Below are 12,535 nucleotides of genomic sequence, written 5' to 3'. Positions count from 1 at the left end.
GCGCCGCTACAAAAGAAAAAATAAAATAAAATAAAAAATAAAGCGATTAGAAACTGTGAAATTAAAAGTATCTAAAAATACAATTAAAATAAATAAAACATTAAAATACACATTATAAAATATAATTCACAGATTGGGGAGAAGGTCAGCTTCTCAGAAGGTATCTGAAGAGATAATAGACACCGCTATGTCCACCTCGACACCGGTAGAGGTAGCGGTGTCGTAAGTCCATCAAACCAGGGCACTCTACCAGCAGGTGCCGCACCGTAAGTGGCACCAGGCAGTCATAACAGTAGGGTTGAGGGTCCCTGGTCAACAGGTTTCTTTGTGTAAGATACGTGTGACCTATTCGCAGTCGCGCTAATAATATCTGTGTACGGCGGTCGCGGATATATCCAGTGATGGATAGCGGAAGTGGTGATCTCTCCCATTTTCGAGGTGGCGAGCCCCGTTTGCCACCTCCTCTGCCAAATTGCAGCAACCGCAAAACGAATACCCTGGAAGAAATCTCAAAACAAAACAGGGGCAGGGGGTGGAGCGCGACTTGCTGCCTCTTTAGCAAGGCGATCTGCGTGTTTATTCCCGGGAACACCAACGTGACCAGGGACCCAGCAGAACCAAACACTATATCCTCTTTTGGTAAGCAAATATAGCCATTCCAAAGCTGATAAATCCAATGGGTTAAGGGAAATAATAGAGGAGAGAGCAGTAAGAGCACTGCGGGAATCACTAAAAATTGTAAAAGACGAAACCTGGAGAGTAAAAATGAACTGTAAAGCAAGACCTATGGCAGAGAGCTCCGCAGTAAACATCTTATTAGGGATTATAAGCTGATTTAAATTTCTATCTGTTAATTATCAAATCCATGCAAATTCCAGTGAGAGAAGAGAAAAAACCGTGATATAGACTTATACGTAGATCCGATGTAGCTTTTTGAACGCCTCCTCAACACCTCTTTCTCCTCTCGCCTCCCACTTACACTCCTCTTCTCTCCTCCACTTCCATCTCCTCCACCTAGCCGTACAACAGTGAAGCCCTTAACCTCTTGAGTAGCTTGACGCGTTTTTATATTCATTCTGTTTCCTATTTGGTGATTTTATACAGCTTCAGAAACCCCTTCAGTACCATGCGTTTTCTTATTCAATCCGGTTACTATTTGATGATTTTTATACTATTTCCGAAACAATTGTGAGATTTAAAATAGTGAAGATTGTCACCATTAATCTTCTGACCTCCATAGATCCTTCCCAATGTCAACAAAATCGTCTGATCATATCCAAAACTTCGGATAGAAATGATAGTGCGTGATTGTGTCGTGGTGGTGGTAGTGGTGTGTGATTGTGTGTCGTGGTGGTGGTGGTGGTGGTGTGTGGTGTGGTGGTGGTGATGATGTATGGTGTAGTGGTGTGGTGTGTGATTGTGTGTCATGGTGGTGGTGGTGGTGGTGGTGTGTGGTGTGGTGGTGTTTGATTGTGTGTGGTGGTGGTGATGATGTATGGTGTAGTGGTGTGTGGTGTATGGTGTGGTGTGTGATTGTGTGTCATGGTGATGGTGGTATATGGTGTGGTGTGTGATTGTGTGTCATGGTGATGGTGGTGTATGGTGTGGTGTGTGATTGTGTGTCATGGTGATGGTGGTGTATGGTGTGGTGTGTGATTGTGTGCCGTGGTGGTCGTGGTGGTGTGTGTGTGTGGTGTGTGATTGTGTGTCATGGTGATGGTGGTGTGTGGTGTGTGATGGTGTGTCATGGTGGTGGTGTGTATGGTGTGGTGTGTGTGATTGTGTGTGGTGGTGGTGGTGGTGGTGGTGTGTAGGTGTGGTGATGTGTGATTGTGTGTGGTGGTGGTGGTGTTGGTGGTGATGTATGGTGTGGTGGTGTATGATGTGGTGGTGTGTGTGGTGATGTCTGATTGTGTGTGGTGGTGGTGGTTTGGCGTATGGTGTGGTGGTGTGTGGTGTGGTGGTGTACTATGATTGTGTGTGGTGGTGGTGGTGTGTGGTGTGGTGGTGTACTATGATTGTGTGGTGGTGGTGGTGGTGGTGTATGGTGTGGTGGTGTGGTGGTGTGGTGGTGGTGGTGGTGGTGGTGTGGTGTGGTGTGCGATTGTGTGTCGTGGTGGTGGTGGTGGTGGTGTGGTGTGGTATGATTGTGTCGTGGTGGTGGTGGTGGTGTGTGTGTGGTGGTGTATGATTGTGTGTGGTGGTGGTGGTGGTGTGTGTGTGTGGTGTGTGTGTTGTGTGTGGGTGGTGGTGGTGGTGTGTGTGTGTGATGTGTGATTGTGTGTGTGGTGGTGGTGGTGTGTGTGTGTGGTGTGTGATTGTGTGTGGTGGTGGTGGTGTGTGTGTGTGGTGTGTGGTGGTGGTGGTGTGTGTGTGGTGGTGTGATTGTGTGTGTGGTGGTGGTGGTGTGGTGGTGTGGTGGTGTGTGATTGTGTGTGTGGTGGTGGTGGTGGTGTTGTGTGGTGTGGTGGTGTGTGATTGTGTGTGGTGGTGGTGGTGGTGGTGATGATGTGTGGTGTGGTGGTGTGTGATTGTGTGTGGTGGTGGTGGTGGTGGTGATGATGTGTGGTGTAGTGGTGTGTGATTGTGTGTGGTGGTGGTGGTGGTGTGTGGTGCGTGTGCGGACTGAATGGCGCGGGGACTCTACGGCGCAGACTCCGCGTCGCAGATTTCAGTTACTCTGTAGTCCGTACTCCGCGCAGACCGCACTGACTCAGCTGTCACTCCCAATATACCCTTGGAGGATGGGAGGCTCATGGGCATTCCGCGACGCAGAGTCCCCGCGACACACAGGCCCGTACCAAGAGTCGGGAGAAGGTAATGTGGTAGCAAGAGTCGCTGTCATTATTGGAACGAAGAGCAGAGGGAAGGCATGGGTGCCCCCGTGTCTTCCACATGACCTTCGAAGAAATATTTTATAATTTTCGTAAGCTGGAGTGACCAACGAATAGTATGAACTAAAATCAACATCAAGTAATATTTTCAATCTCGGAAAACCGATAGTTATGTTTCCACGTAAGTTACTATTCTTTTTATAATAGTGAAGGATCGCCTTAAAATCGCGAGGTGGAAGAACGCAGTGGATCCAGAAAGCTCGCCACCTAGCTGTTTTATGAAGCTTGTTTTCGTTTGTCAGGAAAGTTACACTGTTTATTTCATGGTAATAAATATTTTCTTTAGTGAGCTCATCATCCAAGCCTATTAAAGACCAAATATGTGCATGGGTTAATGGAGAATAGGAAGTGACAGGTGAACTGCCAACAGACAGAAGGCAGTCAAAGTATGCAAAGAAAAGCCAGTCACAAGGTAAATACTAGCCTGTATAAGCAGGTTTAAAACAAAACCACAAAGATGTACTACTATGTAGGGATGTAGACAGAGAATTTCACAAGAACACCACTTCACACCAACCCAGGACTTCTTATCAAACTCTCTCTCTCTCTCTCTCTCTCTCTCTCTCTCTCTCTCTCTCTCTCTCTCTCTCTCTCTCTCTCAACAAAGACAGTGAGTGACATAAGCATTGAGTGCAATAATGTTAAAGCTAAGTCAACAGATAACTTTTCACTGAGTTGGGTGTGATGTGCAAGGATTTAGGTATAGGTATACTGACAGTATTGTAGGTAGTTCTCAAGATGTATAGTCCTGTATCCAAACTATTTCAGGCCATGATTAATGTAATTCATGATTGACTATACTAATGTGTTAACTATGGAATTTTTAATGATATGCATACAAATTGTGGTCTAGCAGATCCCAAAGAATACAAATTTCTCAACTCTTGTAATGAACTACCACTGCTTCTTGATATGGATTTTGTAAGACAGTGATTTCCAAACACATGATAAATTACCACTTTAGGGATAATGAAAGGATACAGAAAAAAAGAAAGTTAAGAATTATGGAAATTATGAAAACACTGCAGTCTGTAAAGTTGTTGAATAAACCTGTTATAAATACATAGTGAAATTGAGCAACAACAATAAACATTCAGAACTGCTATACATATACAAAACTTGAAAAGAAGAAAAATTATTTAAGTGTGTGGCAAGCCAGGTTTCAATAAGGAATGCTTGAGGACACAGATATTCAATAACTCTGATCACATGTGGGCTTGTTACTCACTACCTGAGCCTGCCTCTTTTTCACATTGTCAGTTTCTCTCTGAGCACCAGCTGATGCTAAAATCTTGAATTTTTATTTAGCTATAAATATCTTAATATTAAAAAATGTTAATGGCATTAAATGACTTGGTGATCGCCTCCCAAGCTAATTTTTTTTCTTGTGAAGGCTAGCTGGGTTTGTTGAGCGGTCTTGCAAGTCTTTATTCTCTTTTACAAGATTGAGAATCATTATTCTCTGCTCGTGCGTGAGTGGCGAGGCCCGGTCACAGCTTCTTCCCTCCATTCTTGTAGCGCGCACTGTGGTTTTGTTGTTTGTGGAGCTCAAATCCGGACTACAGTCATACCAATACCGAAACAACTGTTACCAACTCTTGCTAGCGGCAGACCTCTCGCGGCCCTACCTTCCACGGCGACTCTTGGTACAGATTGAAGGTAAGGGCGAAGGCTTTGCCTTGCTGGTCGAAGGGTAGGTCCGTAACTTGGCCTGCGCGACTCTTGGTACAGCCCACAGAGTCCTCGCTCCTCTCAAACCAAGAACTCTCTCTCTCTCTCTCTCTCTCTCTCTCTCTCTCTCTCTCTCTCTCTCTCTCTCTCTCTCTCTCTCTCATATATATATATATATATATATATATATATATATATATATATATATATATATATATATATATATATATATATATATATATATATATATATATGAATATATATATAAGGATATAGAGGTCGCTATTGAAGCAGAGTTTAGCTCAAAAATTTGCTCGGGTTTCCCTGCTGTTTTTTAGTCTAAAGGTTACTCTGCGATTATCGTTGATTTTCTCAAGGATCGGAATGTTTAGGAACACTGGAAGATGGTCAGTTAAGGGAGACAGAAAGATACCGGGAGATAAGGGAACTGTGAAATTTGTCCATATGTGGTCCAAGAGGGAGGGGGAGGCAGTGGGGATGTCGTCGGGAAATTTAATGGGTCGGGATATATGAGGAAAATAGTTAATTAAGAGATTGCATTGTGCTTACGTAGTTGTTAGTTGGTGGATGAGAGCTGTGTTCTAGGAGATTAATGTTGAAATCTAAAAATGTTGTTTTATTATTAGTGAATATGTTTTGTGAGAGTAGGTTATCCATTATTGTAATGATCTCATTTACTTGGTGATGCTTACTATGAGGGCGATAAAGAGAATATAATGATGTAGCTGGAAGTACCAATTGTAATTTTAACTATACAGAGTTCTATATTATCATTGCTCAAACAGTAATCACTAATCAGGACACTGGGTATATTGTTGTTAACATAGATTGCGACACGACCGAAGCCATCTGGTCTGAGTGTATTATAAGATTTAAAACCCTTAATTTCATTTAATGGTACAGTGCTAGGTTTGAGCCAGGTTTCACTAACACATAATATGTCGGGAAGCTTTGGTAGGGAATTAAGAAATGTAAATAGTTTATCATGATTTTTGCTTAGGAGCGAATATTCACTTGAAGTATGTTTAAATAACCAGGACAGCCAATGGGAAGTGTTGCCTTGTATGAGTTAATGTCGTGATATTTACAAATATTATCAGTGTATATGGAGTTGTACATGGAATTAACTATTTCCAGACCTATATCGTTTTCATCATGTCCTTCTTCAGGATTATCAAAAAGTGTGTCATAAAGATTTACATCAGGAAGATTCATAATATATAGAATGGATAGAGAATGAAGATAGAATGTAGGAGAGTAAGGAAGAATGAGAAGTGTGATTTGAAATGTAATGATGTGTAAGAAGAGAAATGAGAGGTAGTATGTGTGGTCGTGAAATTAAGAGAAGGGGATGTAATTAGAAGATCTCCACACACCGGGAAACCAAGGCCACAACCCCTCGAGTTACATCCCGTACCTATTTACTGCTAGGTGAACAGGGGCTACACATTAAGAGACTTCTCCATTTGCCTCACCGCTCCCGGGGCTCGAACCCGGGCCCACTCGATTGTGAGTCGAGCGTGCTAACTAACCACTACACTACTCGGTGTGTGTGTGTGTGTGTGTGTGTGTGTGTGTGTTATTTACGTAGTTGTATTTACCTAGTTGTAGTTTTACAGGGCCTGGGCTTTATGCTCGTGTGGTCCCGTCTCCATATCTACACTTATCCAATTTTTCTTTAAAACTATGTACACTCTTTGCTGACACCACTTCCTCACTCAAACTGTTCCAGTCTCAACACATCTTTGCGGGAAACTAAATTCTTTAACATCTCTCAGACATCGTCCCTTCCTTAGTTTCTTACTATGCGATCTTGTGCTTCTAAAGTCATATTCTTCTCTCAGGATCAGTTTCTCATTATCCACTTCATCCATTCCGTTAATCAATTTATAAACTTGTATCAGATCCCCTCTCTCTCTTCTCTGATCCAAGGTTGGTAGATCCATAGCCTTTAGTCTCTCCTCATATGCCATCCCTTTAAATTCTGGAACCATTCTTGTAGCCATTTTTTGTAGTCTCTAATTTTCTTATGTGTTTCTTTTTATGGGGAGTCCACATAAATCCTGCATATTCCAATCTAGGTCTTATTTTAGTACTTATCAATTTCTTCATCATTTCCTTGTCCATATAGTGAAATGCTACTCCAATATTCCTTAGCAAATTATACGTCTCTCTGAAAATTCTATCAATATGGCTTACCGGTTGATTATTTTCTTCCATTGTCACTCCCAAGTCCTTTTCCTTTTTACTTTTCTAGTTCTACTCCATCTCCCATCTTATAGATTCCCACTGGTCGTCTTTCACTTTTTCCCATTTCCATGACATGGCTTTTGTCCACATTGAATTCCATCTCCCATTTTTTGCTCCATTTCCAGATCTTGTTTAAGTCTTCCTGTAGTATTTCACAATCCTCTTTTTGTTTAATGACTCTGCACAGTTTCGCATCGTCCGCAAACAGATTTATGTAGTTGTTCACTCCCTCTGGCATGTCGTTTATATATACGAGAAAAAGTATTGGTGCCAATACTGACCCCTGTGGCACTCCGCTGTCTACTGTACTGTGTGTGTGTGTGTGTGTGTGTGTGTGTGTGTGTGTGTGTGTGTGTGTGTGTGTGTGGGTGTATGGGTGTGTGTGTGTGTGTGGGTGTGTAAAATAATAATAACAATATTGATAATAGTAATGATAATAGTCGTGAGACAGGACCAATCAGCTCGCCCTCATATCTGTGGTAGGCCTTCAGTATAGACAAGTAGGGTGCGAGTGCGAACCATTCTCCTGTTGGGGCAGTAGTCAGGAGTGAAGTGTTCGCCTAGCAGCCCGTGTTTCCATCACCATCTTCCACAACACGGGCTAATGTTCCCTTAGTTACAGTGTTTCCCAACCTTTTCGCAGCGATTACCCAAAAATACAATTTCACAATTATCCATTACCCCAATGAACAAATAGTCGTAATATAGGAAAAGAAGTAACTTTATTTCATACTTCAAAAGCAGACAAACTAGAAACTATGCAATACAATAATGCAAATCTATAATACGAAAAGAAGTAATTTTATTTCTTACATAAAAAGCAGACAAAATTAATAGAAACTATGCAATACAATAATGCCAACCTATAATAGAAAAATAAGTCATTTTATTTTATACAGGTAAAGTTTGGGAAGCGAGTATTAACTATGACTATACTTGAAAGTGTACGTACGTGTGCTATGATGGAAGGTAGAAGACTGATTAAAACGTCAGTGCAAACCCAACACGAAAGTTATCATGAATCAAATGAATCATCATTGTTATGAAGTTACCGAATTAGTAATGAACCAAGCTGCTTGCTTGACCATTGATCAAGTTGTTTCACTATAATGATTCGTGTGTGTTCTTTGTTACGGCCCGCCCGTAACATACTCCACTACCATCCTCTCCTCCACTTGTTACCTCGTTCGCCACCTTCTACGTCACCGTCACGCGAGTTGATAATGGAGGGTAGGGGAGGCATTTTTGGATTCATCAAGGAGTGTTGAGCGACGCTACTCAGTCAAGATTTGGTCCATTTCACTTCTGCATCCTGAAACAACATGGAGAAAGGAAGTTTATTGACTCTGTGTATAGGAGTGCAAGAAATAATTTTGAAAGAAAACCGTAATTGTCATGCAATATGTTAATTTAAATTGAGATTAAACAATTACAAATTTATGTATCATATTGTTTTATTACACTCACACGTAACTCGCGGCTCACGGCAGGTACATTTTGCTCGGTGCGATTATCGCTCATCGATGATCGTTCATGGCTCAACGATGATCGCTAAATGATTGTTTAGAGCACTAATTCAGTGTTTTTGAATGGGACTGTTTTGCTTCGAGCGACTGACGCTACAGTCGTGAACGATCATCCTTGGCCCCAAATAGCCGCACGGCTAGGGGGTGAGTATAATCGCAGTCGCAAACGATCATTTGACTTGGAAGGAATGTGTCATCATGGCTCACAGGTTTTCCAATGAAGATGATGAGATCCTTGTGGAGGAAGTTGCAAAGCATCCCTCGTTGTGGCAGCTCTCACATCCCAAATACAAGGACCAAAGGCTAAAAAGACAACATCTTGGCAGAAATTGCCGATAAAGTTGAAAAACCAGGCGAGTTTGATTCTTGTTTATATTTCACCAAAAAGACTTTTTTCGCTTTGTGTTAATACATTATGGCTTCATAACGTAACGTAATGGTTCATAACTCGTGGGAACCTCAGTGACAATTATTACAACTATTTACTGTCATACTACAGGGTGTCCATAAAATCTTTTTGCAATTTTGTAAAATTATTACAAAGGCAGTTGACAAGATATCTTAACCAGATTTGTTTTACAGTAATCAGTGTTTATTTTAAAAGATACTCGCCATGTGACTGCTGTCTCGTCGAAAGCCCGGTCTAGATATACTAGGTCTTCCACAACGAGTATAAAATAACGAGTAAGTTATCTATACTCGTTGCACTACTATCGTGGAGCGATAATCGTTGAACAGTCATCGTACAGCGATGATCATGATAATCGCACCGAGCAAAACGTACCTTAATGTCGCATTTTATTATACAGGGTGTTTCACGAGTTGTGGTACTTACTCAGAGATATGATAGTTCGGGTGATGCTGAGTAAAAAATACTCTATACACATATAGAAGTTTTTGCTTTGTTTTTATCAAAAATGAAAAATGAAAATTAAGTGTGGCGAGCGGCTGGATATGTGTTGCGGGGACCGCTCTCTCAGGCGGGACACAACCCGTGTGGTACTTGAAATCTTTAGAAAGGCTGCTTCTAAAATGTTTCACTAATTTCATTAGCATTTAGAATACAGTACAATCATGGCAAATAATCGTGGACCATGTCAGCACTTTATTCATCCAAACCCTTCCAAAAGACTACATGGCAACTCAACGCAAACGTCAGTGTCATCTTAAGGCGTTTTCAGTAGTGGCGCGGCTGGGGGCAAACGGAGGCAAGTTTTCGTAAACGCCAGCAAACGCCTTTCCAAAGCGTTTGCTCTCGTTTGGCAAACGCTTTTTAGCCAATCAGCGTGAAGCAACCCCATCAACCTCATGGAATGAGATCAAGAAGGAGATACATTTCGAATAAAACTGAATAGTAAGACGTATGTTAGGCCATAGAAGTGGGTACTGTAGATGTAGATTTACGTTTAGATATTGTGCGGCATACTGGAGAGAACCGATATAAAAAATACGGCGTGAAATAAATTAAGGAGCTGGTGGTAGCTGGTGACATGTCGCATCTATCCGTCCTTGTTGTGGGTGTTGTCCGATTCCATACTTCTAGTCGTGACTTCGATACAATAATGGAGTTACTTTTCTATTATTAGGTGAAAAAATGATAATATTTTTGCAAATCCTTATATCATAAAGTAATGAATGATGGTAAAAATAGATTATCTGCTAATTATTTACGTAATTCAATTATATAGGCGTCAGAAAACCGCAGCCATACATCTACAATGGAACACCTTCAATACAAGCCCGCGTAGATCAAACCACTTCCAGGACTGAAGACCTGTTGTTTTTTATGAGTATTGCGCTGCTCGGGGCTCGGCATATACTCGTACAAATGATGAAACACTGGTGACCTGTAATACTCCCCATCAAGGAATAAATCTCCAAACTCTTCCACCATGCTGCTGTGTTTACGTCTTGACCACAGCGCTGGCTCGGGCGACTCATGTGTACGATAACTTCTCCCAGGGATTGAGATCACAGTGACACGGTCGTCTGGCACCACCGACGGTGTCCTCAGCAATGTCCTGTTCAGCGTGAAGTCAAAGTTTGGCCTTGCGGTGACGCTACTGAAAACGCCTCTACAGTATGTAGCTTGGAGGAATAAACTTCGCTCACAGGCACGACACTGACGTTTGCGTTGAGTTGCCAGGTAGTCTTTTGGGAGGGTGTTGGGTGAATAAAGTGCTGACATGGTCCACGATTATTTGCCATGATTGTACTGTATTCTAAATGCTAATGAAATTATTGAAACATTTTAGATGCAGCCTTTCTAAAGATTTCAAGTCCCAAAGTGTATACTTTCAATTAATGTTTTTCTAGAGACAGATATCGCCGCACAGGTTGTCCCGCCTGAGAGAGCGGTCCCGGCAACACATATCCGGCCGCTCGCCACACATAATTTTCATTTACCATTTTTGATCAAACAAAGCAAAAACCACTATATGTGTATGGAGTATTTTTTACTCAGCATCACCCAAACTATCATATCCCTGAGTAAGTACCACAACTCGTGAAACACCTATATTTAGTGCTTATATAACAGTGATTTGCAACCGAGTAGTTATTTTCCATGTTTTAGATAGATACTTAATACTTATTTAATATATTTAGTCTTGAATCTATGCAGAAAAACTTGAAATGTTCATTTAACATATTTTGTAATAAATTGTTGTAGGTGTGAGGGTACAGGATTGTCTAAAAGCGTGCGTGGACAGAGAAAAGCTTGGAAACGTGAACGTGCACAACAGCCCTTCTAGTACACTGGTACACAGACGCCTTGGTTCAGCTTCCTTTTTCCCTGTCCATTGCAGACTCAGGATTTTGTTTGTCATGTCCTCTGATTCTAACAAAATCTACTGCGTCACTTATACACTTGTGTCGTATGTGTGAAGATAAATCCTGCTACCGCAGTGTGAAGCCCAGTGGAATAAATCAATCAGTTAATTTATATGTTACAATTAGATAAGTTTTGTTGCGTAAACGAGCAGTATCGTTTAAGTTGTAGCGCAGCTTTGACACTGAGTGTCACTCGACTCAAGCATGCCGAAGAAAGCATCAGATTGTATTTACACTTTATCACCAGCAGCAACTTACATTTATAGTTCCTCTTACACTCGCAGTCCTCGTGCTCCTCGATTTCCACAGTCTCATCGTTCTTAAGACTCACTCTTCTCTTGACAGTTATAACTTTGTTTTCTTGGGGCTGACAGGTGGTATTCAGAGTGCTACATGCATTACACGCACACATCTTACTAAGCACCATAATAGCCTGGTTTTTATACTTTCTTTCTACACTCTGATACACGGGTTTGCAGAGGTCATCTTGTAATGTTTTCATCTGTCCAAAGTCGTTCAAGTCCACATCGGGCGGTGTGCTTCGATAGCTTCGGTGATGCAACATGTTAGGATGCTGCTGTTGTTCCTGCTGTTCAATTAATGGCACCCAGTAACAGAGTATAACGAGTACGGCCACCGCCAAACACATCCCCAGGACTGTTTTCACGCTCCTCTTGTTTGCCATCTCCATAACGGCCACCTTCAGTCACTAGGGGTATCAGAGGACGCGAGTAGGCACTGCTCACTCTACCAAGGCCTCTGTCACACTGAACAGTGAACACTCGTCCGCTCCAGGGTTCCCACAAGTAGAAGAAAGCATTACCTTAGATGTTGCCGATATTTACTCTAGATTTCACCAAATTATCTTAGATCTGTTGGACCATATCCCTGAAAATTACCTTAGGTTTTTTCATATATATATATATATATATATATATATATATATATATATATATATATATATATATATATATATATAAAAAACCTAAGGTAATTTTCAGGATATGGTCCAACAGATAAATATATATATATATATATATATATATATATATATATATATATATATATATATATATATATATATATATATATATATATATATATATATATATATATATATATATATATATATATATATATATATATATATATATATATATATATATATATATATATATATATATATATATATATATGTTATATATATGTTAAGAAGAAAGTATAAAAGGAGGGTCCAGTTAACGTAAGAGGTGTCTTGACACTCCTCTTTTGAAAGAGTTTAAGTCATAGGCAGGTGGAAATACAGACACAGGTAGAGAGTTCCAGTTGTGCAGCGAGGCC

General features: G+C 40.9%; 2 protein-coding genes across 3 annotated transcripts in view; one reads left to right on the top strand and one right to left on the bottom strand.

Annotated features, from left to right (window-relative positions):
• The window catches only part of LOC123512610 (histidine ammonia-lyase-like), a 59,029-nt gene that overhangs the window by 4,883 nt on the left and 41,611 nt on the right, over positions 1-12,535 (top strand). The window contains exon 1 of one of the 2 annotated variants that reach the window (XM_045269043.1): positions 2,668-2,817. The exons of the other annotated variant lie outside the window; for it this stretch is intronic. The gene's annotated coding sequence lies outside the window, so the exon portion shown is untranslated. Of the gene's footprint in view, positions 1-2,667; positions 2,818-12,535 lie in introns of those variants that run through there. 2 annotated transcript variants of the gene reach the window in all.
• LOC123512611 lies at positions 7,542-11,971 on the bottom strand. The gene is made up of 2 exons (XM_045269044.1): positions 11,453-11,971; positions 7,542-8,148 (listed from the first exon to the last, which is right to left on the bottom strand). Coding segments are annotated over exons 1-2 (435 nt in total). The 5' UTR covers positions 11,886-11,971; the 3' UTR covers positions 7,542-8,146.

The sequence above is a fragment of the Portunus trituberculatus genome, chromosome 34, assembly GCF_017591435.1.
Source record: "Portunus trituberculatus isolate SZX2019 chromosome 34, ASM1759143v1, whole genome shotgun sequence".
Lineage (NCBI taxonomy): Eukaryota > Metazoa > Arthropoda > Malacostraca > Decapoda > Portunidae > Portunus > Portunus trituberculatus.
The sequence above is the reverse complement of the archived record's forward strand: the minus strand, read 5'-3'. Positions and strand labels throughout refer to the sequence as shown.

Bases quoted from the DNA above. Each gene is read 5' to 3' on its own strand.
- LOC123512611 (XM_045269044.1), bottom strand. From the start codon at position 11,885: ATGGAGATGGCAAACAAGAGGAGCGTGAAAACAGTCCTGGGGATGTGT.